Source organism: Watersipora subatra, chromosome 2 (assembly GCF_963576615.1).
Source record: "Watersipora subatra chromosome 2, tzWatSuba1.1, whole genome shotgun sequence".
NCBI lineage: Eukaryota > Metazoa > Bryozoa > Gymnolaemata > Cheilostomatida > Watersiporidae > Watersipora > Watersipora subatra.
The window spans coordinates 19,230,771-19,257,296 of NC_088709.1; the positions used below are offsets into that span (position 1 = coordinate 19,230,771).

General features: G+C 37.2%; 1 protein-coding gene across 1 annotated transcript; it reads right to left on the reverse strand.

Moving 5' to 3' along the window:
• Positions 1 to 1,838: 1,838 nt before the first annotated feature.
• LOC137387269 (GRAM domain-containing protein 4-like) lies at positions 1,839 to 25,506 on the reverse strand. The gene is made up of 16 exons (XM_068073616.1): positions 25,451 to 25,506; positions 22,685 to 22,910; positions 22,312 to 22,582; positions 20,147 to 20,273; positions 19,435 to 19,508; positions 14,924 to 15,036; positions 13,990 to 14,133; positions 13,635 to 13,726; positions 12,591 to 12,708; positions 10,375 to 10,418; positions 9,747 to 9,856; positions 8,386 to 8,540; positions 6,851 to 7,019; positions 6,557 to 6,656; positions 5,778 to 5,922; positions 1,839 to 2,721 (listed from the first exon to the last, which is right to left on the reverse strand). The coding sequence occupies exons 2-16, from the start codon at positions 22,808 to 22,810 to the stop codon at positions 2,539 to 2,541; spliced, it is 1,971 nt and encodes a 656-aa protein (XP_067929717.1). The 5' UTR covers positions 22,811 to 22,910; positions 25,451 to 25,506; the 3' UTR covers positions 1,839 to 2,538.
• Between the last annotated feature and the right edge of the window lie 1,020 nt (positions 25,507 to 26,526).

Genomic DNA, 26,526 nt, shown 5'->3' on the forward strand with positions numbered 1-26,526 from the left:
CTTTCGCACAATGATTCTTCGGCAGCAGAGAATTAGAATAAAGTAGAGAATGGTCTTTTTTCACTTACTATATAGGTTCTGTTGATGAAGAGAGATACTGGAATCTATATAAATCTCAATGTTTGTCATTGATCATTTGTCCTTTGTGCGTCCCGTCATAGCGATAAAGTTATAGGAATATGAACTAAGAACTTTCAGGTTTGTAGGCAGTGAGTCTATCTACTAAGCCGAGCAGCTACATTGCTATACAATAGAACAAGTGTGTGCATACTTATGCAGCACTTGCAAAACTACTAGCATGTTTCAAGCTCATGATTGCTTGAAAGACCATTACGTGTAACATAGCAAGATGGCTTCAGATGAAGAACACATCTCCTATTATAGTTAGTTATTAGCTTTACTAGCTTATGTTACTCAAGTTCATTGGGTAATTATTTTACTATCCATGCGATGCTGGTAATTCAACTAGTAAGAAATTAAAGAAACAAAATATGCCAGCAAAATGTTCTTCACATACCTATATTCTACACTATTTTCTGGAAATAAGTTATCATTGGTTGTAGCATTTAGTCGTTACATCATCAAATAACTTGTCAATGTGGTAGTTGTCTATTGTTACTTGACAAAACATGCGTTTTAACAAAATTAGAGAAAATTTTTGCTTCAAATGATCCAAAAGCGTGATTGTAAAAAACTGCTCGACAATATTGTGTTAGAAGACCATTTCATTGTGACCAGACCATTCTAGGAATCAAGCCTAAAGTACTATTGTGCCTACCAAATACTTTCTTATAGTTTGGCAATCACTACTATGCTAACTAATAAGAGATACACAACCTCACTTTCCTATGCCTAGTGTTTATTGTGTTTGACCGAAAGTAAAGCTGAAATCTTACGATATTCTGAGAACAATAACAACGATAACATTTCATCGGTGTATCGTTATTAATACTAGGAGACTGGTTGTCATGTGTGCCGTGAGAGATCGTCATGTGTGTGTGTGTGTGTGCGCGCGTGTGTGTATTTATTTTCATCAACAGAAACAATACAGAAAAATAAACTGCATATTAGTAAATATATCAGGTTAATTACAAATTAGTGAGAAAATGAAGAGTATTGCAAAATTCACTCAACCTGAGCACGAGATAATGATGATGGAGCCATAGGTGCGCTGTAGCCCAGCTAATGTTGTGCAAGCCCCAAAAACAGTCAACAGCAGCAGAACAAAGGCAGGCCTCAGCCCACCCTAGTCAGAGAGACAGGAGATAGCATTTTACTTGTTTTTTAAAGTCAAATTCGTTTACAATTTTCTTCAATCTGTCAGGTAGGTTATTCCAATAATAGGTTGTTTGATATTGAATAGTTTTTTGCCCAGCACTAGATGTAAACAAGGGAATATGAAGATTTAGAACAGAGTGACAAGTACTATAAGAGTGTGTTGGTCCCCCATTCCCAGATGAATAAAATACAGTATGACCCCTTAGCAGCATCTTTAACGTATATAACTTATCTATAGGTAAAATATTAGTTTGAGTAAACAATTCTTTTGATGGATAGTCAAAAGGGTTTATGACATATAATTCGCACTAGCTTTTTCTGAAAGACTTTAATTTTATTTAAAAATATGTGTAGTAACTATGTGCATAATTATTCTTAGATATGGAAAGGAAGGTTGATTGGTGCAGATGGTGATACATTTGCATGAGAATCCGTCACCTAGGTTCTCAGGGAGCTACAGTTGTGGATTTCGATCAATTTTCAATAAATATTTTTTCCTAACGTTCTTTAGTGTGACTTTCGACAAACAGACACCAGTCTTATTATAGTAAAGATTTCTAACACTCAGTAATATATATTACCAAAAGATCCACATAATTTGAAGCTTGAAAAACAAATCATGATAAGACAGAGACCAAAATACCAAAACAACATAAATGAAAGACTTATTGTTGCAAAAGGAATCATTGTGATATGAACAAACTAGTGGAACAAAAGAAACTGAAAAAGTGTAACATCTATAAATCACAGCTAATCAGTGAACATGATACAGTTTAGTAGTAAAAATAGGTCAATTAATAAAGCACCAATAATCATGAAGATGAAATATACAACTTTGAAATCTGTATTTACATTGGGCTTTTCTCTATGGAATAGCTCTATGAAATCTGTAATTACATAGGGCTTCTCTCTATGGAATAGCTCTATGAAATCTGTAATTACATAAGGCTTCTCGCTATGGAATAGCTCTATGAAATCTGTAATTACATTGGGCTTCTCTCTATGGAATAGCTCTATGAAATCTGTAATTACATAGGGCTCCTCGCTATGGAATAGCTTATCTTCAAAGTGAGCAGTTGTGCATAAATTAACTTAAAGTGTGCATAAACCTATTACGATAAAGAAAAACCCTATGAAAAAAACTTTCCACACAATCAAATAGAAGTCAGAGGCTGGAGGGACATGATGCATCAATTATTGTCTATTTCTAGATACCACATAAATGTCAGCTCCGTTAACTGACCGTAGCATAGGCTAAAATCAGCTAGCGGTAGTGCTCGATGCTTCCCCAAGGTCATCATCTGGGTCAGCAAGGTCGCTGAGCCTAATCTCGCTAGCCAGGTGCTCATGAGACAGCGCATACTGTAGTTGATTCCTTCTGCCTATCTCAAGAAGTGTCTGATAGCAGTCATCACGGTGCAAAAGTCCTCCAAACACGTGCGGCTACAAACAACCAGATCAGAAACCATACATATATTTTTAGTGACGGAAAAGTAAAGCGTTAATTTGAAAAAGGTAGTTGACATAATCACGGATAGTTGGTTGGTCTTCAATAATGGAAACAGCCATACAACATTTTATTGATGATTGCATCTAGAGGATGCGCATCACCACTTTCAACAACCTCTACAGTAATCCCACTACTTTCAACAACCTCTACAGTAATCCCACTACTTTCAAAAACCTCTACAGTAATCCCACCACTTTCAACAACCTCTACAGTAATCCCACCCCTTTCAACAACCTCTACAATAATCCCACCATTTTCAACAACCTCTACAGTAATCCCACCCCTTTCAACAACCTCTACAGTAATCCCACCACTTTCAACAACCTCTACAGTAATCCCACTACTTTCAACAACCTCTACAGTAATCCCACCATTTTCAACAACCTCTACAGTAATCCCACCACTTTCAACAACCTCTACAGTAATCCCACCATTTTCAACAACCTCTACAGTAATCCCACCCCTTTCAACAACCTCTACAGTAATCCCACCACTTTCAACAACCTCTACAGTAATCCCACCCCTTTCAACAACCTCTACAGTAATCCCACCCCTTTCAACAACATCTACAGCAATTCCACCACTTTCAACAACCTCTACAGTAATCACACCCCTTTCAACAACCTCTACAGTAATGACTTCTTCATGCCAAAAACATATTATTATAAATTCCCTAGGTTGGTCATTAGTGTGATGGAGTGCAAAAAGGCTGACTACTACGCATTTTACTTGCAAGTACACAATCTTTTAGTTACACACATCTAGGGGATTATACAACGAAATTTGGCTGAATTTGTAATATTGGAGCAGCTACATATAAGGAACTCTGCATGTGCTATTTTTTAAATACTTATATAAGATAATGAAACCAAAACTAAGATTCAACTAGCATTATATTTAGCATAATATATTATATAATTATTATAATTATATTTAGTAATAATATTTATCATAATATATTACATTACATTTCGCTGAAGTTCGTGCTTTTGCAATAGCGATAAAGCACCGCTTGTATTGATACATGGCCGCACACAATAGACTTAAAATCAAATCATTAGCAATAGACAGTTGAAGAATTAGATGGAATGACAACCTATTATATATTATATATTAGTGATAAGATGAGTTCTCATGACCAGTACTGGAGGTTATTAAACAGAGTTCTTCAAAAGCAGGGTCAGCAGTAAAAAATGCTGTCAATATACATTGCGTAGAGCATCGAACTTTTAGTGAGTCGGGTAGATAGGTTACAACCGTAATAGCACGACTTCATGCTTGTTATTGACCAATCATACAGATGAAGCCAAACAATTGTTGATTAATTCATGAAGAAATTACTCATACTTTCAATTAAAGCAAATATGTCTGCCAATAACCATAATTTGCAACATACATAGACTTTGCTGCTGTCACACTTTTTTTAAATGATAAATTTAAATTTAAGAGAGGATGAATCCTCATTGATATGAACTTGACCTGCAATGTGAAAACAACTTCTTAAACTGGTGAATATTGGCCAGAATTTTAATTTGCCACTCCAGACATCAGAAATGCTCTGTTCTGTCACATTTCAACAATACCAAACCTCAAGTTTCTAGTCAGCATCAAAAGAAATAAATTAAGAGTGCATGAATAAAAGAACAAAACAGGTTAGTAGCCGTGCTCAATCGACTTATTCGGTGCTTGTCGACTCAATTTCACGATAGAATTTTTTGCACATTGCAAATGTCATACCGTAAAAGCGCATGAATGAACTGAAAATAAAATGTTGTCTATTATTACAATAACCTGCTGTGTTTCCATATTCCGTAGTGCAAAAAGCTTTCATTTTCACTGTGTAAGTTTACTAATAAATGAATACAGGAGCAGGTGCTTTGAAAATAGGAGTAGTCTCTAGGGTTGAAATTCTCCAAAGATAGTTGTTAACTATCTTGTTCACAATAGATAAATAGTTGTTAACTAAATATCCAAAGGATAGTCACAAGACAACTGAACCAATAGTTTTAATGGAAGTTCGGAAATAAAACCCAGGAGATGGAGCTAAACAGGAAACCAGGTCAATGCATGCTAATAGCAGTTTAATAAGAAGCGTCACACCTTCAAATTTGATGAAGACTTATAAATCCACGTTGCCATCTTGCTAAAAGTATCTATTAATCGGAACTAGCTATTTATTAGGAACAGTACAGCAGGTACTTGCAGATGAACATCGTGCTACTAACACCAACCGATGCGAACATCCAGTAATACATAGACTATGGAATGTTAATAGAAACAGCTTTACTTTTCCTATCACCAGTGTCATTCAAAGAGTCTTAAAGTAACAATAAAAAATTGTCAGAATGAAATGCAGTAGAGTAAGTAAAACTATTAGGAGAATGAATTAGACCTTCGCCATCAGAGAGATTACTGGCATGCACACTGCCCTCACCAGCAGCTACATGTTTGTATAGTAACGAAGTTAGTAGTAACAACACACGACTCATACTTAGTAGTTAGCACAACGGCTGAAGTTGAGAGAAAGTTTATCGAATTGTGGAATGAGTGTGAACCAGTGTCAGAGGCATTCTCTGGGATTGAAGTATGGTATCTTAATAAACTGCGAGTTTACATAAAATAGTCTCACGCAGTCTAATGGCAATGCAAGCCAAGTTTATAAGTCACTTGAAAATGATGTGATCATCACTGCAGGGTAGCTAGTGAACTCTATTTAGTTGACAAGTCATATAGACAATGGTACAATGTGAATCAGTTTATCAGAAAAATGTTAGCTTCATTCATGTATATGACTAGACCTCGACATGACTATTTTCTTCTAATACAAACGCCTTTGACTTCTCCAAATTCCGACTAACTAAACGTCCAACAAACGTTGTCTAGCATCTCCCAGTACACGCACTATAAAATGCTGATCCAATGATCTAAGGCTAGCAAGCTTCCACCATAAAGCATACATATATGATACGTTATCAGTAAATATGCTCACTCTCTCAAATCCCTCCTCAGCAATCTCTAATGACATGCCATTGCCAGGTAGGAAGGTGACAGGCTTCTTCTTGTCCACTCTGGTGATGCTCGCTAGAGGGATGGCCTTACGCGCCTCCTGTCTCACCAGCTCGTAGCACAAAAAGCTGCAGTTAGTAAAAAGCCTATAAGTTTTAAGCAGCACTCATGAATTCTACAGACATCAAGACGTTCTCTCTCATATCATATTGACCGCTCTCTTTAAAGTTAAATTTGCACATAACCGTACTTAATTTTATTACCAATTATGGATATTTTGCTACCATTTGCGATTGTCTTTTATGTTTGAGGAGATTTGACTACCACGATATGTCAAGATTAAAATTGACAAAACTTGATCGCTGTTGAAATGCTCAGATCAAGCGAAAGAGCGATTATGACATTTACAATTGCCAAGAGCCGATATCCAATGCAACAGCAATAGCCAATATCAACTCTGGCAACGATAGCAACTAGTGCCGTCACTTCATGCATATTTTTCTCCTCAGCGTCTTTCTCCTTTGTTGATTTGAATTTTTAAACATCCAGTCAGATCACCTCAAACATCAAAAACAATTGCAAATGACAGAAAAGTACCGATACTTTCTAATAAAACCTATTAATACTTTGTGCAAGTTGATTTTTAAACCCCATAATAATAATAACAATAATAATAATAACAACTGTAGAAATAACAGTGGCAGAAGAGAAAGTGAGGAAGGGGGCTCTGAGAATTGACAACTACAGACAGGGAACACTAACCTGGGGGTAAGGTACAGTTTAGCATGTTTGTTATAAGCAGCACTCAGACTAAGTGAACTCATGTTGCTCAGGTATATGCAGTGTCTCCCTCCCTTAAATGCTACAAAAACAAACGCTATGAAAGTACATGCATATATTGCTCAACTGTGTATGGTTATTACACAAAAGCACGTCTGCATGACCATCGCTCATACTAATATACACTATTATTGACAAAACCTGTTGCTATGGAAACCTTCATCTTACATTCCTCAAGCTGTCATCAAATGCTATTTACTGTCCTGATAAACCTACGAGTGTTGGAGATAGGCCTTTCCTCGTCTGGAAGGTGAAATCTCTCGCAGAATGAACGATCCTCTTCTGTCATAGCTTGCTCTGAAGAGCTCACTTCACTCAAGGTAGAATTGTGTCGAGAGCTATCAGTAAGGGACCGGTTGAGCATTTGGTTCTTAGGTAGTACCAGCTGCATTACATAACCATGTTTGTGTAGTTACTGAGAGACTAGGCTAGGCATGCATCTGATCCAGCAAGTGTCATGTGTGACAGTTATACTAAATTTAATAGCCCATGCATTGGGTTCATGCATACAATAACTTTCATGTAGTTGTTTAATAACTGACACCTTCATTACGCGAATTATTGCTTATTGCCTTAATATAATCCAATGCAAAAGCCATCCAAATTTGAAAAATTATACGGTGATGGTCATACATTGCATAGACAAACATGGTGGTAGTCATAAACATGTTGCTCTGAAGGTATCGTGTGCTGCTATGAAGGTATCAAGTACTACTATGATAGTATCATGTACTGCTATGAAGGTATCGTGTGCTGCTATGAAGGTATCGTGTGCTAATATGAAGGTATCGTGTGCTGCTATGAAGGTATCGTGTACTGCTATGAAGGTATCGTGCTCTGCTATGAAGGTATTTTGCGCTGCTATGAAGGTATCGTGTGCTGCTATGAAGGTATCATGTACTGCTATGAAGGTATCATGTGCTGCTATGAAGGTATCATGCACTGCTATGAAGGTATCGTGTGCTGCTATGGAGGTATCATGTGCTGCTATGAAGGTATCATGCACTGCTATGATAGTATCATGTACTGCTATGAAGGTATCGTGTGCTGCTATGAAGGTATCATGTACTGCTATGATAGTATCCTGTACTGTTATGAAGGTATCATGTGCTGCTATGGAGGTATCATGTGCAGCTATGAAGGGATCATGCACTGCTATGATAGTGTCATGTACTGCTATGAAGGTATCGTGTGCTGCTATGATAGTATCATGTACTGCTATGATAGTATCATGTACTGCTATGAAGGTATCAAGTACTGCTATGATAGTATCATGTACTGCTATGAAGGTATCGTGTGCTGCTATGAAGGTATCGTGTGCTGCTATGAAGGTATCGTGTGCTGCTATGAAGGTATCGTGTGCTGCTATGAAGGTATCGTGTGCTGCTATGATAGTATTGTGTGCTGCTATGATAGTATCGTGTGCTGCTATGATAGTATCGTGTGCTGCTATGATAGTAGCGTGTGCTGCTATGATAGTATCGTGTGCTGCTATGAAGGTATCGTGTGCTGCTATGATAGTATCGTGTGCTGCTATGATAGTAGCGTGTGCTGCTATGATAGTATCGTGTGCTGCTATGATAGTATCGTGTGCTGCTATGATAGTATCGTGTGCTGCTATGATAGTAGCGTGTGCTGCTATGATAGTATCGTGTGCTGCTATGATAGTATCGTGTGCTGCTATGATATGCTGCATTTTCGTTGTACTGGCTCCCATCAAAATCAATTTACCAACAAATTATTTGAACTACCTGGTTGTTTGCTTTACGCAGTTTCTGCTTCTCCAGTTCAGCATCTGTGACAAGGTTGGAGTAGAGTCGGCTCGTCCCGTCATACCTCTGCTTTACTCTTGGGAACCTGTCATAGACTGGGTTGATGATAAACAACTTAAAGCCAATAAGTATACCTGCAAGAGAAATAACATAGCAGCTCAAGAGAAGATAATTCCTCCCATCAACTAGTTCACAGCACTTGACAAAGACTTCCAACAAACCAACAATCACAAGTGATTAGTAAGCCGGCTAAATATAGCGTCCACTTTAATATTAAAAGGCATAAATGCTGCAGAAGGAGCAATTAAAGAGAGCAGAGATGCTACTGCTGCAAGTGGACAAGAATTCTTTCACAGTTTTATGTAAACCAAAACTGCCATGAACAGCCTTCATTGTTTGTTCAATAGGTAAATCAGACAAGCTGATTCCGATTTTGTACTCAAAATAAAAATTGGTCCACCCACTAACTTTCAAAATCCTTTTTGTTTTCAAGACTTTTTTACAGCGATTCAATATCGGTGTCGCAATCGACACAACAAGCCCCACCCATAAATATCTGACAACCTAGCTTTTTAGGGACGGAAGTTGAGGATGTTTAATCCGATCTAGAATTACAGTGATGGGTGTCTTAAAACCCTTATTCTCTAAATTCAGCTTTCAAAATAATCCCAGCCTTTTCTGAAAGGTAGATAAGCTATTTAACAGTGCTTGTAGCTTGTTACATGATGTTTAATAGGCTGAACGCTGAGAAAAATGAGCTAAAAATAGCCCGATTTTATTACAAGCTAGCGTTGTTATTGCACATTTTTGAGCTCATTTTTCTCGGCATTCACCCAATCAAACATCATATAACAGTCTACAAGCTATGTTAAATAGGCTATTTACCTTTCAGAAAAGAATGAGAATATTTTGAATGCTGAATTTAAGACATCCATCTCTATAATTCTAGATCAGACTAAACATCCCCAACTTCCATCCCTAAAGAGCTAGGTTAGGTCACATACTTATGGGTGGGGCTTGTTGTGTCGATTGTGACACCGATATTGAATCGCTGTAAAAAAGCCTTAAAAAGACTTTGAAAGTTTGTGGACTAATATTTATTTTGAGTACAAAATCGAAATCAGCCTGTCTGATTTACCTATGAACAAACAATGAAAGCTATTCGTGGCAGTTATGGTTAAATAGATTTCCATAACTCAAGCGCTATTTGGTAGTTAAATGTAGTGTGTATGATAGCATGAAATAACACCGATTGCTTTTTGCACTCCTTAAATGAGCAAACGAATATGAGCTATAATAATCATATGTTTAGTAGGCAAAACCATTGATAAGCCACGCACCGAGGATACGCACGATGGTGTCCGTTTGTAAGAAGAGAGAAAGGAAAAAGAGAATACATATGGGAATAAATATCTGGTTCGTGTCTTCTGGCCTCTTCCATGTGAATAGACTGCAAGTAATAGATGTGGATGCGATAAACCTGTTAGCAACAAATACCTGATGCAAAAGGAGACAAGTACAAAACACATCACAAACAACGCGTCATGTAATGACAACAAAGCACTCTCAGACAGATAGATGAGTAAAGCGCATTTATATGGGGTGCATACTACTTTATAGGCAATTAATTGCAGACTCTAGACAACTTGTTAGAGTGAAAGGAAATGTCTGAAAGTCAGACATGTCTCACTTCGTTACCTATAAGACCAAATAGCTAAAATATCTCTCCTGTAGCCATAAGAGTGAAATCCTTTACAACTCTACTTAGCTTTGTTCACTTAAATTGAGACATTAAAAGTGATTTTATTATTAGCATATTTTATATTTATTTGTTGTTTATGAAGACCAATGTTTACTAAATGAATTCATGTTTACTAACAACAACAGATTCCTGTGTATAGACAAGCGCGGCTTGTACAGCCACACTTGACCTTGAAGAAAAGATCTATGGTCAATGTCCATACTTACTTTTTAAACTTTTCCAGGCCATCAGCCATGTGGCCAAACTTGTTCTGCAAAAAACAATTAGTAAGTCAGCAAGGCAAAATATATGATTTTTCGAGGAGAGGGGGGAGAGGGGGGAGACGGGGAGGGAGGGGAGGAGAGGGGGGAGAGAGGGGGAGAGAAAGGGGAGAGGAGGAGAGGGGGAGAGGGAGAGAGACGGGGAGAGAGGGGGAGGGAGAGGGGGAGAGAGGGGGAGGGAGAGGGGGAGGGAGAGGGGGAAGGGAGAGGGAGAGGGGGGAGAGAGAGAGAGGAGTAATAGAGAAGCGGTGAGAGAGAAGGGGTGAGAGAGTATATTACAAATCGCGTAGAAATAGTCTAAACACGATAGGAGAGGTGAATGTGAAACACTTCACTGTCACAAACACTGTCCAAAGACTTTTTTATGACTCAAGCAACAACGGGCATACATCTAGTATTATCCATATATATACAGTGCACCCTCAAAATATGATTTTAATCCGTTCCAGGGTTGGCATCGTATGGTGAGAAAAATCGTATGGAGGGGTATAACAACCATGTAGTAATTATATAATGCAAAGACCTGCTGGAAAAATCATTAAAATTTTATATAAGTACTGTATATATTAAAAACTAGTAATAAATAATACGTTAACCTTAGTAACTATAGTTACCTAAAGCAACTTTAGGATATTTAGTGTAATTTTTGGTTATGATCTGCATTAAAATGTAGATCATGAATGTAGATCATGAATGTAGATCATCTGCATTAAATGTGCTACATGTACATATGTGCAGTACATACTATGTACCGTAGAGAGTTCTTACCTTCCAGACAGACGTACAGACGTATAACATGAACTTTGAATTCCCTTCAAATAAATTTGGCTTACTAAATACACACACTTAAAGCTAAGTTTTAGTATGTATTTTACAATATTTTACTGAATTTCAACTTTTCATCACCACCATTTTTTTCACTATAACTTTTAGCATATTTGAATAAAAGCTTTTTCAACCTAATTCAACAAGCCCGAACGATGCTGTTTTCAAAAATGTTCTGTTTAATACGTAAAGATGAGGATCTTTGTTACCAGGTTAAGAGAAATTGTCTGACCACTGACCTTCTATTTAAAGAGATCGCAACTCAAACATTTTTACTGGTTGGAAAGGAAAAATATAACTGCTTTTCACTTGAAAATGCCAAACTGAAAAAAATCGGTCAGCGTTTCTCTTTCAAATGTTGTGAAAATGTTTTTGGCGAACAGCATTTCGGTGTCTTTGTTATTTCGATGTCTGTAATAAGCACACAGACTGCCGAATTTGAACATGAGCAAAAATTTTGTTGAATCCGTATGGTGAAATGAGATTTGAATGTTGAGGTGAAAAAATCATCATATTCCACTTCGTAAGGTGCAACATGATGATTTTTTATACATGATTTATTTTGTAATGTGAAAAAATGGTATATCATGGTAATCGTATCCTGAGGGTGCAATGTAAATCTCAAAGTTTGGCATATGTCGTTTAGTCTGTCCCGCTATAGCGGTTACTATCTAGCAATAAAACATTTGGATCCCAGGGGATTTGATCCCTGAACTTCCCATTCACCAGGCGATAAGCTAACCCATTGAGCTACGCAAGATGCAATGGAATGATTGGGCGATATGAGTCGTTATCTGGGTTAAAATATGCATAGTGACTCTGCGTTACATTACGTGCAACGTCACTAAAGCTTGCTCCCACGACTCTTATTAGTAAGTTTAGCAATACAGATACTAGCTTATTCAAATTAGTCATTGGCAATGCGCAAGACTAATAGCAAGTTGCAGGCAGCTACATTATCTGTCAATGTTTATAAGCTGTTTTTAATACCTGTGCAACGCCGGCCATTAGACTAGCCTTTACTATAATATGTGCCGTCCAAAGCCACGGCTGGAAGTTGAGATAAAAGATTGCTCTGACACTCATCTCAATAGAACAACAGTCTAACACCTGTGGCAATTAATCGCCCCGCCGCAATTAGAAATAATTGTGCACATAGTTACATGAGGCAAACTCACGCCTTTCAGCCTAGTAGACCGACACAAGAACTGTGCAGATGGTTATTCGTCAGATTTATCAACTCCCGATGATCTTTCAGCGTGCACTAAAGTACGAGGGAACTAGTATGTTTAATAGTTGACGCGGGCATGACCGGAGCTAGCTGTGAGATTACTAACCTGAACTTTAGTGGCCACATCTAAGACTATGTTGAACTTATCACTGACACTGGTTTCTCTTTCTTCCGGCTCGTGTTTTACTTTTCTTGGTAAGAAATGCATCCGAGATAAAAACTTTCTGCAGAAATACGCGAGACATTGATGAGCAGATCAATCAGCTAACAGCTAGTATACTATACTACAAACTAATATTTATGCTAACAATATACAGTCATACAACTAGCTTAAAATGAAAGAATGCGCTGTACATGTACTTGGTTTAACTCGTACAGATAACTCGTTGATAAATACTGCCTTACATAAAACTGTAAAAATTAATGATAAAATAAATTACATATACCAAAATTAAAGAAACAGTCAATAAAAAGTGATGTTTAGGGTTGTCTTATTTTGGAGATATGGCCAATGAAACAATAAAATGTAGGCTTCGGAGATCAGTTATAATAGTCAGAGGTTATACTAGAAATACATGGGGATTACATGAGGAATACACAGGGAATACACAGGGAATACATGAGGAAAACACAGGGAATACATGGGGAATGCATGAGGAATACACAGGGAATACCTGAGGAAAACACAGGGAATACACGGGGAATACATGAGAAATACACAGAGAAATACACAGAGAAATACATGGAAAATACACGATATAGCAGAAATAAACTTAGTCTCAGACTGGGTGATGATTAAACTAAACTAGTATATATATAGCTTTTTATTACTACTATTTTTATAGTTTTGAAAATTTTAATTTTCTCCAATCTTTGCACCTTCGCTTTCTAAACAGTTTCAAAAATATTTGAATGTTGTCTGTTGTTAAAATGTCCTACCAGTATACAGAAAAATACTCGCTCAAATCCTACATTGTATCTTAGATAATCTGTATTTGACCGATTTGACTGATTGTTATTGCAAAATGAATAGATGACGTGTGATACTATGTGATGCTGACAATTCTAGACCTACCTGCAAGCACCTACACTTTTACATATGTAAGGATGTGAAACAAGAAGTCAAGAGAGAAAGACAAGACAAACTTACGATTCTTCTAGAAGGTTGAGAAGCAACCAAAGCAGGAGAACAAACAAAATCCCAGGAATGAGATATCCAACCCAGCAAATATAGAGATATACCTACAACAATACTGCTTTAAGTAGCACATTGTTAACTATGACGACATAACAACATGGGACACATTTATTATAATATATAGACTTCATTATATAACAAATTTAATACACCCTTATAAGAGGTACAACAATAAATTTGATGTATAAAACAACATGCAACACATTAATCACAATATATAGACTTAAATATTACGCACTTAATACACCCTAATGAGAGGTATAACAATATAGCAGATGTTAGGTTTCAATGAGAAAAGACGACTCACGGAGAAGACAGTGGCGGTGAGCAGAGGAGAATGCCAGTTAAAGAGGAGGTAGAAGCTGGAGACAAGGTCCCATATAGGAGATACACCAGCACTGAATCTCCTCACATTTAGCTTTAGGCTCTTGACAGAGAGAGGTTCGAGCACCTGCATGTAAGTAGATCAAAGCGTCAGAGTTTTCAGCTCTCTTAACCACGTCTGTTGGCAAATTAGCAACACAGCTAGCTAATGATGAAATTCAAAACGATAAAAACATAACTAAAAAAATACAGCTTGATTTGCAGAAAACATAAAACACAAGGCTCTGTGACTCGAGGCCAGACTTGAAGTCTAAGGCATATGACTTGAAATCTAAGGCATATGACTTGAAATCTAAGGCATGTGACTTGAAGTCTAAGGCATGTGACTTGAAATCTAAGGCATATGACTTGAAATCTAAGGCATATGACTTGAAATCTAAGGCATGTGACTTGAAGTCTAAGGCATGTGACTTGAAGTCTAAGGCATGTGACCTGAAGTCTAAGGCATATGACCTGAAGTCTAAGGTATGTGACTTGAAGTCTAAGGCATGTGACTTGAAGTCTAAGGCACGTGACTTGAAGTCTAAGGCACGTGACTTGAAATCTAAGGCATATGACTTGAAGTCTACAGCAAATGACTTGAAGTCTAAGGCATGTGACTTGAAGTCTAAGGCATGTGACTTGAAGCCTAAGGCGTGTGACTTGAAGTCTAAGGCATGGGACTTGAAGTCTAAGGCATGTGACTTGAAGTCTAAGGCATGTGACTTGAAATCTAAGGCATGTGACTTGAAGTCTAAGGCATGTGACTTGAAGCCTAAGGCATGTGACTTAAAGTCTAAGGCATGGAACTTGGAGTCTAAGGTAGACAACTTGATGTCTAAGGTAAGTGATAAATACAACGGGATAGCATGACTAACCTCCTTCTTCTCGATGTCGTCAGCGGTGACTGAGAAGTCCTCCACCACATCATAGTACTTTTGTAAGACAGAATGGATCAACCAGTCTACCCAGCTGTGTCTACACGCTTCATCTGTAGAAATATAAGGTACACCGGTAACAAGTTGGTAGGGTTCAGTGAGCATGTACATTAGCAGCCTCAGCTGGCTTTAAATAGTTTGTACAGGAAGAAAATAGAGTGATGCTTGCTTTCACTATAACTGAAATTTCCTAAAAGAAGACAACTTCTAAAAATCTAATAAGTTGTATCATCACAACCTCATGCATAAGGCTAACCCATCTCGATAGCTGTTACAAGAATACATTGTAATCCATATAGTTCATACCAGAGGCAACGAACAATGATAAATCCTTTGAGTAATTACATATAGCATTAAAACAAATACATTAGATATAATTATGTAAAAACTAAATATGTAAAAAGGTTTACTCGTTATTTTACGTTAGTGATTCATGAAAGTAAGTATAGGCTAGGTGGTAGAGGTCGTGATAGAAATATGTCACATAACTTACTCTAACTTATGTATAGTTTAAACTTAGTAAAATATTTTGAATAATTGCAAATTTTCCTTTTCTATCAGCGTTTTCATTTTCAATTTGTTACGTTTATTAGGGAAATAATTTTTGGGTCACAACAAATTCTTATCGTATGTCAAACAATGTGTTCTTCAAGACATAATTCATATGCCATCAGTTAATACAGTAGGTAATGGATGGTAAAAAATTTGCAATCTGACACATAACTGAGTTGCCAGGTTCTAATACCTAGCCATATGCTAGGGTTTGATGGTTTGAATGGTTTAATCTGAGCCATAGCTGTTCAATGAGTAAAGAAGAGCTCTTCAAATTTGCACCCAACTACCAACTTTAATATAAGAATAGAGCAGTCCACAAGATTCAAACTAACGAAGAAATACCCATCAGCAAGATATTTATGTCCTTGTTGTTCTGGAGCATATTTGGTAAAATAGTTATGAGTTTTGCCATAAATAAACCACATAAAAATTAAGGCAGTATGCTCATAGAACGAAAATACTCCCAAGCCTATGGAGGAACACCTCGGGATGTCTCTCCGTAACGATGAGTTTCAATCTATTTTGTTTCTTATACAGCATTCATGCATTCATGATCAACCAGTTTATGCTGGTATTTGGTCATGATTGAGCATATTTGAACCGAAAGTTATGGTGTCAAAGAAGGCACAGTGAAATCAGTGAACTACTACGGTAAATGTAGGAACATGTAGATCATACAATTTACTAATTTTAGTATGTCATAGAGTTGACAACTTAATTCTATGAGAGTACAACAAAAAATGGTGATTCTCTATGAATAGGAGTGAGAAAAGTTCATCATCCCTCCTGCTAGCTGAAGGGTGGCATGATAAAACATGGCCCAAAAATTAGGCGATGAATTTTGACAAGACATTTTGTGCAACTGAGATGAAACTTCGGAGCTCTTCATTGAAATCCCCACTGCCCCACAACTTATGAAAGGTAGCAGATCAAAAGCTGCCATAAAATACTGCTGATATCCCCTCTATTGACATCAGGTTAGCATTCCTTTCATTGCATCACATGATGGGAATGGCTCATGTCTTTTGAGAAGCAGCCTTGAGCACTTCACAAACACTCCATCAGCGTCATCTGGTTACCCACAAAGATTATAAGAGACGCTTGTAAACAGCTATCAATGAGAAAGACTAGCAAAGAGCTGCGGTCCATAGTACAAACATTACATGCCTTTCATGCAACGTACAATTACGGTAAATACATTAGCAATTCTATCGAGTATTCAATAGACACAAAGCAGCGCACAGCCCTGTCATCATGATTCTGTAAATTCTAAGAGCTTCAGGTTATAAGGAGAGAGAGGGAGGGGGAGAGAGAGGAAGGGGGGAGAGAGAGGGAGGGGGAGAGAGAGGGAGGGGGAGAGAGAGGAAGGGGGGAGAGAGAGGGAGGGGGAGAGAGAGGGGGAGAGAGAGGGAGGGGGGAGAGAGAGGGAGAGCGAGAACTAAGGCATCCACTGACTTCAAACAAGAAAACACAGCTCAAATGGTGTGACAGAAATAATCCTGGCCATTGGGTGAGGAAAAAATGCCACTCGACAGGATTTTCACAACTTATGCAATGTCCATATCTTTCTGCGATGGCAATTTCTTGATGAAAATCTCTACTTTGTAGTACTTCTGACCCAGAATGCATCTGGAGTTACACGTAAAATTTTCTGTAACAAGGTTTTTAGAAAGTGCCAATTGTGTAGCTAAGCATATTTTCATGCTGAATAGTAGTACACTACAATCATGGTAAAAGATTTACAGATAAAGAAACCAAATAATAAATATCTCTTTTGTATGTATGATGACACGGCGTAACCTCGGGTGATACTACTACTAGCTACAAACAACAGCAATAATTTCATGTCAAAAACCCTCAAAAATATTATTACTGAGAGGCATTCTCTTTAGCCAGATGCAAATACATGCTAAGCTGTTAGTTTGATACAAATATCAAAACCTTCTGCAAACTGTTTAGGCTACAGAAAGGCATGATTGATTTTATGTAATTCACTATTTTTATTTACAGGTAGTCAGTGTCCGTAATTTACTTGCATACCTATACTCATTTTTTTTACTCGTACAGTGCGTTCTCGGGTTACAATGGCAAAAAATCATGTTACACAATGATTTCAATCCATTTGAAATATTGTTCGCCATACGATACTAACAAAAATTGCTTTCGAAATTCCAATTTTGAGGTCAATATGCAGATTACATCGGAATAACAAATATGCCGATATGCTATTCGCCAAAATCCGTCTAACAACGAATGAAAGAAATACGATGCTCGATATTGCTTAGTTCAACGTTATTTGTTATTAGTTATTGTGGAAACGAAATCAGAAACAGATAAGTGATAAAAATTTAGCGATGAAAAAGCTGAAGTTCAGTACAATAGTTACAAATCCATGTACATACTAGAACTTAGCTTCAAGTGTTTGTTTTGTAAGCCTTATTCATTTAAGTTGAATTCAACGTCTATTTTATCCGTCTGCCTCGAAGATAAGAACTCCCTTCGGTACGCACTGCATGTAGTACATTGCAACGTTACATTTTATTGCAGATCATAATCACTAAATACACTAAAGTTACTGTAGGTAACTATAATTACTAAGGTTAACATATTATTTGGTTACTAGTTTTTAATAATCATATACAGTACATATATAAATTTTGATGATTTTCACCAGAGGGTGTTTGCATTAGATATTTACTATTGGTTTCTATACTATTGGTGTTCTAATGCGAATTTTTCGTCTTACATGCCAACACTGGAACGAAGTAAAATCATATGGCGAGGGTCTACTGTATTTGATCAGCTGTGGCAGAAGAGATGAAAATAGCGCTGAACAAGCATAAGTAGTCACGTCTAAACTTAGTATATACTAATGCTCATGTAAGTTCATGATCAGTGCTAATGTGAGCGCGCTCTAGTGGTGAATTGGATGCGCACTGAGTCTACTACATGCATGGCTCAACAAAACCTAAACTGATATTTTTGTTTGTGGTCAGCAAGTGTATCCTTGATGGTAGTACTTGAAAGATACCCCTTATTAAAGGGTTCAGTGTTACTTTGAAGAAACAGATAAAAAAGTTTCTCCATACCAGTAGCTCAGGGAATATTGTGGCATACTCAATAAAGTCTAGAAAACTGCCCTAAACTAAAGCCTCGTTCCCATATACGCCACAAGCACTGGCGACAGCACCGCAGGGCTACCAGCAGCGAAATGTGAACCTACGCTCCGAGTACCATGGGTAGTTGCTGGCAGTCAATGCAAGAGTTCAGCGCTGTTCAACTTTCGTGAAAAGCCGCAGGTAAAGCCTTCCCAAAATGCACAGTACATGTGAAGGTCAGCACTATCGAAACGGCATGGCTAGCGGCCATTTTTACACGATCACCAGTGAAGCAGCTTCATGTGAACATTAGACGCCGAACTTAGCGCCGCAAGTGTTTTGCAGCGCGAGATCACAGCCTGGGTCTCGCATTTGATATGGGAACCAGGTTTAAGGAAAGTTTACAATTTAATAAATGATGATGAAATTATGATGGAGATTAATCCGCATTTCAGCGAGATGACTAGCAAGAGTCTGCCTTACTTTACTAGCGAATTTATCATGTGAACCAAAAGTTCTTTGTTACAGGACATAGCCTACTTTTGACACCCTATTTTTCATAGTTCTGTTATTCTTTGTGTATTGAATATAGGCTCATTCGAAAGCCAAGACTCTGATGTATTGAACTACATAATAAAAAAATTATATAATTTATGTGCTTTAAGAGCTTGTAATCACATTTCCACATATTGTGCACCTAGAACACAGCAGAGTGAGACATGGTGAACCTTTTGATACCAAATAACTGTAATGTGAATTTTGTTGCAAGTCAACCTTTAACAATATCTCAAGCCTTACCTGGCAAGGTTTCAGGTTCCACTGCAGGTGCAGAAGGTTCCACTCGATCGGGCTGCTCTTCTGCTGGATGCTGACTAAACATAAAGTAAACAGGACTGTTTATCACATAAACGGTTCCTATTTATGTAATAGATAGGAACTGCTGAATTAAAGTCTTAGAACATAGACTAGCTTGTGTTTCTGTGATGAACACACACCCATTTCATCAGCGCGAAAAGCTTAGAATAACCATAGGCGTGAATAAATAGACAAAGACAAACAGATGCGCCTGTTGAATTTAAAAGAATTGCTTCTAAATGAAACTAATATATTTGGCAGGAGTATTTTAGGGGCAACATGATTTAAGAACATGACATGGTGAGCTGTTAGAGTTATACACATGTTATAAAGTAGTCTCGCAAACAAAGCCTGTAAACAAAAATGTAAATGGGTGACATATTCTCAGTTATATGGAATTAACCTCTACAGGACATGACAGCTACTATGAGAAAGGGCAAATACACAATAAACAGCTCCGATTTCGACTGTCCCCCTTCTTCAAAGATGTCAACAACTTCACACTTAGCTTTCATTTCACTCACATGACAAGACTTCCTAACAACACTCAGTCAGCCTTGATCTAACCCATATCAGCAGTGATGTAATAACCATGACCAAGGGTCACACCAAACCTAACTATAACTTTGTAAAGCGTGAAGGGGTAAAAACATACCTTGACGTCTGATGAGCAATGCCGGCAATCTTTGACAAAAGTTCATTGTTTCTCCTCTTCTCAACTTGCAACTCTCTCTGAAGCTTTTGTAACTCCCTGTCATTCTTAATCTCCTCCAGTTCGGCCGCTGCAAAAGAGTTAGCCCCATAAAGTACAAGTAGAGACAATTGCTGGCTTTGTTAGTTTAAACATGTTGCTAAGCAACGCCTAACATGGAGATGCACAAATGTAAACATCTGGTAACCAGTAGTGCTAGATTTAGATTAAATAGTCATCATCGACAGAAAAAACTAGTTTTTAAACAACATACAAAGTAATAGCTTAGATCAGTTTCAAATTAAAACCTTTTGAACAGTCTGTAGATTAACAAGCTTTAGTTCACCAAAAGAGTTTGGTGTAAAATTTAAAATCTGGTAGCTTCAGAGTTCTTCCTGGATAACTACTGTAAATTCCCGTGTACAAGGGGACCCGGTGTATAAGTCGACGTCTAAATATCGGTTTAAAATTCATGGTTTTGACATATACCTACCATATAAGTCGACCTCTATCTCCGATTCAAATCGTTTGATCGCTAACATTCAGTCGGCATCGATGGTGGGCGATGAGGCAGCGGAAGAAATGGCATTCAAAAAGCTAATCCGGAAAAAAGCCCATATTTTTGTGCTATCGGCAATACATGCAATAATTACCAAAGGAATGAGGGGCGACAGTTCTAGTGAAGACCACAGGGCACAAAAAAACAATACTTTAACATCGCATTGGCCCACCTCACCAATAGAACAAAACTGCAGCCTTTGATAATATATTGGTTTTAACAGGAAAGCCATGCTGCGAGACAAATTTCTGTCAGGAATCGTAATGCATGTACACAACAAAGGATGGATGGATGACAGTGGATGTATTAAATGGATTACTAAAGTGTGGGCTTGTAGGCAGATACTACAAAACCAACACTAAATTTGAAAAAAATCATGTTATTCCAGAAAAGAATCCTAGTGATGACAATGTGAATGGTGAAGAATGGAACTTTGTGTTTGGTCCATCTCATGTTGAGTAGGATTACTAGCATTTTACTATTTTATAAATCCCTGTCATACTATATACATTTTTGATTTGTGATGGTTTTTTTCAATTTGAGTTCTACTAGAAGTCATGTCATAAAAAATGTGACTGCCGTATAAGTCATGGAAGGACTTTAAGCTTCAAATTTTGTCTCAAATTTGCTAATTATAGCAGTAGGAATATTTTGTGAACAATCAGTATCAAGTCTTGATTAGTATTTTAGTATTTATAGCAACCTTGACACCACTTCACTAATTTTCATTGTTTAGAACAATTAAAATAGAAGAAACATAAACTGATAATTTGAAAATTTCTTATGTTTGCGAAATTTTAACGGTGAAGACAGGAAACTAAGCATGTTTATTCGCTCGCCATAGTCATACGAATAACAAAACTACATTTTCTTGGTATTCAAGAGAAAGTCTTCTTACACTGTAGACGTTAATTCAGTATTATTTGGCAGAGAAGCTGTTTCACTTAGACCAACTTTTCATGATCTTGAAGAGGAAGCCAAAGTCTCCTACATTTGCTTATATATAAATAAGCAAATGGTTGGCTCAGTGATAAAATATTCATCTTCATTTCATATGTGAAGGATATTATTTCATGGACTCTATCAAATTACTTTAATTTTACAATACATAAAAAGACTATTTGGGTAAATTTGGACCTTCCGCTGCAACCATACTCACCTTTCTCAATCAACCGATGGATTACAACAGCCCATACCGACATTTTATTTTCATATATCTTACATTATATATAGAGGCATAGATAAATATTATATATATCTTAGATATGTGTATATATGTCAGAACATATGTTCTGACATTCTACATTTATATTTATCTATCTTTCGATTGATAGCAACATACTGATATTACCTGTTAGAACAAGTTCACAAATACTCTCCACACAATTTGGAACGGTCAGCACACAACTAAACAGACATGACCAGATCTAGCATAGATTAAGAATGAAATATTTTGACAAGCATCATGTTACATGCTGCATGACAGAAGGGTGGCTACAATCTTTACCCCATCCATTAACACATTTTTAGAGGGCGCCAGAATAAGGAGAATAAACTTAGCAAAACTTACCCAGGTTCTGGTTCTCAATCATGGCACTGACGAGCTGCTCCTGCAGCTGGACGAGTTGTTGTTCAAATATATCGGGTGGCCGTGAGCCTTTTGTGGAGCCCTCAACAAACTCGGACTCAGAAATTGGACTGACTAAAGTGCTATCTACTGAAGCACCTCCAGAACCTAAATCCTTGACAGAACTCTTGTCACTGCCCGCAGATTCTATAGAAGGAGAGCGGTGATGTGAGGGTGTAAAATGAAAATCCATATCTGGATTTGTTGAGGCGTTCTACAAAATTCATGAAATAACTAATTTGTCTGTCAAGATGGAAATCGTCTGTCAAGATGGACAGTCGCAAAGTAACCAGAATCAAAGGAGGGCACAACTCACCTCTGAGAGTAAGTCGTGTTTCATAATGCTATGAATTTTATCTGTTACAGTTCCACCAATAGCGGAGTTTATAATTTTATCCTTAAGACGAGACCTAAGGCTAGTAGCCCCGCCTGCAGATGCCATACTTAGTGTCACAAATATCAATGAGGGAAGCCTAATTTGTAGCCTAACAGTAGTATTCAGAGCAGCTATCAAAAGCCATAGAGAAACTCCCAGTCATATCCTACAAAAAATTGTGAATCTATCATAGATAAGTCAAATAAAAAATGCACGACTATCGACACAATATAATAAAATGCTTGCCCAAAGTTTACCAAGTTAACCATAATTAAAACGTGCCACAGGTTTCCTTAAACATTGTGAAAAATTGTTTTAGAGCAAAAGAGTCGATTCAAGTGCATCTGCACCAATAGCATTCGTTATGGAATTCTGTTGTTTACGAAGTTTAACTTCTTGAGTAAAATGCGTTTGCGCAGGTGCCGAGTAATTAGCAAGCCAATGATCGCGAGGTGCTGGCAATGCCATAAGTTCTAAATTAGAGAACAAGACAAGGACTGGTACCAGTTTTCATTATTGTTTTAAGAGTTCTCAATTTATTACGCTAGTTGTATCACTATTTTTCCATAGCACTTATTTTGAGCATCATTTGTTTTCAGCATCAATTGTTTTGTGTATGACCAGTACAGCGTATTACTTCGTTTGCGTATGACCAGTACTGCGTATTACTTCGTTTGTGTATGACTGGTACTTCGCATTGCTTGGTTTGTGTATGACTAGTATTCCGCATTACTTGGTCTGCGTATGACCAGTACTGCGTATTACTTGGTTTGTGTATGACTGGTACTCTGCATTACTTGGTCTGTGTATGACTAGTACTAGTATCACTCTGTTTGTGTATGATCAGTACTGCGTATCACTTGGTTTGTGTATGACTGGTACTCTGCATTACTTGGTCTGTGTATGACTAGTACTGGTATCACTTCGTTTGCATATGACCGGTACTGCATATCACTTGGTTTATGTATGACTGGTACTCTGCATTACTTAGTCTGTGTATGACTAGTACTGGTATCACTTCGTTTGCGTATGACCGGTACTGCGTATCACTTGGTTTATGTATGACTGGCACTCCGTATTACCTGGTTTGTGTATTACTAGTACTGATATCACTTCGTTTGCATATGATCGGTACTGCATATCACTTGGTTTGTGTACGACTGGTACTGCGTATCATTTGGTTTGCGTATGAATGGTACTCTGTATCACTTGGTTTGTGTATGACCTGTACTGCATATCGATCAGTTTGTGTATGGCCGGTACTGTGTATTACTTGGTCTGTGTATGACTAGTACTGGTATCACTTCGTTCGTGCATGACTGGTACTACATATCACATGTTGTGTGTGTTGCAATATTAGGTAAGTAATTATTAATCTGTGTCTAGATTTTCTTGGGTGTCTTCAACTTCTAATGCATACAGGTATAAGAATCTCGAAAAATCTTAGTGTTATCTTTCATTAATACAACCAAACCAGACAAAACCGAATCGACAGAAACGCGCACAAATTTGCTACAGTCCCTTTCTGTCAGGTTTAGTCTTTTTCTGATGACCATGTGAGAACCTTTTCTGGTCCTTTTGTAGATATCAAACTCTGTTAGGCATGCTCACAGCCAACCTTCTAGCTCTATTGACTGTTTAATACTGTAATATTATTGGTAGTCCCCTTCTGTGATTTTTTCAGTCCTTTTGTTATCCATATTTATGACAATTCCATGAAATTGTCGTCGCGGTCAGGATTGCGATCTTTGCAAGAGGAAGTAATTTTTTGGCTTCATGCTTTAGCCAACTGGCTAGATCATTCTTGTGCATTAGTTATTGGCAAAAACAATTCACCGGAGTACTTAATTTTTGTCCCATGCTTTGAAGACTCTCACAATAAATGAAATCAGAGTGAAAAACTAAACATTAATAATTTCATTACACAACAAAATTAGACTGTTGCTAGTGTACCATATGTTAGGTTTAAAGAATAATGTTACCTATTTTATGCAAAAAAACTGACAGTAATATTGTCATTATCAAAAACACTAAAAGTTTTAATAGAGGCAAAAGAACAAAAAAAAACTTTTTTAAACTGACTTAGAAATTAGTGGGATCACATACCAATTTTAGTCAGTGTTTCTGAAAATTAACAGTGTAACATGAGTCGGGTTACCACATGTTATAATACTCAAATCAGCAAATAGCCAGAAAGCTAGATGATGAGTGGCAGAGTGTAAGAAGCCATGCTTGGCTCTCTGATCACTTGCAAACTTGCTAATATAACACATATCATAACATCATGACTACAAGTAATTCAATGCTAGTGGCTGAACATTAAGAATAATGATATGCCTTGAAATTAACAAAGCAGTACATAACTGTAGTCCCCGTTGCCTACAATTAATAATATACAACAGTCAGCGAATTATAATTGCTCTTAATTTATCGACCGAATACAAAAAAAATCGTGTCAGACAAAACAAGAATATCGCTGCTTTCACTTTTTACGTTGAGACCCCGACAAACATTGACAATAACTAGCATTATCATACATATGTTCCAATTAGTTGTGAAAAACATTTACCTATTGTTATAGGCAAGCACCAACTATTAAAAATAAAAAATAAACGTATTATTACTGATGATTGTTTGCACTCTACCCATTTACTTATTACGCTGTTTATTACCATAACTCCATTTTATGTTTTCGATAGCACTTACTATAATAATAAATAAATAGCGTTATAACGGAACTCACAAGATCAAATATGTAAACGATAGCGCTTAGACCTAACACATCTTAGCCTAAGTTCCTGAAAAGCCAACATCTAATTAATACGTACATGTAGTCGCTGAATTACACTACCCCTGAAATGGCATTGGCCTATCTTAAACAAATAAGCTTCCGTGCAACAATTTGAGCGCCATATTGATTACTGCTACAAAGCTTCCGGCTGTAATTAGTGAAATGGCGGATCATAGTTGTCCCAATAAAAAAAACTCATTAATCTACTGGAAATCAGTGTTTTGCTATTGATTGCTACTACTACGATAATTCTGAAATACGGAGGGTTAATTATATATCATTTCACATGTGAGTTAAGCGTTTTATTCCTGCATTAGTAGCACTAGTACAGCAGTAGCTGTTTAGAAGAAGCTTGCTAGTAGCTGGTTAGTAATAGCAGTTTAGTAGCTTGCTAGCAGATGGTTAGAAGTTTGCTAGTAGCTGGTTAAAAGCTTGCTCGTAGCTGGTTAGTAGTAGCTTGCTAGCAACTGGTTAGTAGTAGCTTGCTAGTAGTAGCTGATTAGTATTTTGCTAGTACCTGGTTAGTAGCTTTTAGTAGTAGCTGGTTATAAGCTTGCTAGTAGCTGGTTAGTAGTAGCTTGCTAGCAACTAGTTAGTAGAAGCTTGCTAGCAACTGGTTAGTATCTTGCTTCTGTTACTACACACAGCCAGCCTTTAGTGAACATTTACCTGATTTTTATTATTTTACACATCACTATCGTTTACTGTTTTTATTAGATTTAATTTGTACTGCTGGTTGATTCATCTTGGCTGGTGTTGGAGACAAAGTAGGTCTGCACCGGTGCTGCTAAATTCAAATAACAACAGTCACTGTTGGCATAGATCAGGAGTGCCAGTTACATGGAACAAACTTTGTTATTAACTGCAATCCTTATCACTATCACTAGAGCAAGTTTTTTCAATAAATTAAACTTCTGTTAATAGATAAGAATGTTTTAAAACACAAAAAAACATCCTGAGCATCAAAGGTACATTTTTCTAAAAGGTTGAA

Excerpts from the sequence above, each read along its gene's own strand:
- LOC137387269 (XM_068073616.1), bottom strand. The coding sequence starts at position 22,810 with ATGGCATCTGCAGGCGGGGCTACTAGCCTTAGGTCTCGTCTTAAGGAT. Across the intron at positions 7,020-8,385 it reads TGCGTAAAGCAAACAACCAG|CTGGTACTACCTAAGAACCA; the intron begins GTAGTTCAAATA and ends TATGTAATGCAG. Across the intron at positions 5,923-6,556 it reads AAACTGTACCTTACCCCCAG|CTTTTTGTGCTACGAGCTGG; the intron begins GTTAGTGTTCCC and ends TACTAACTGCAG.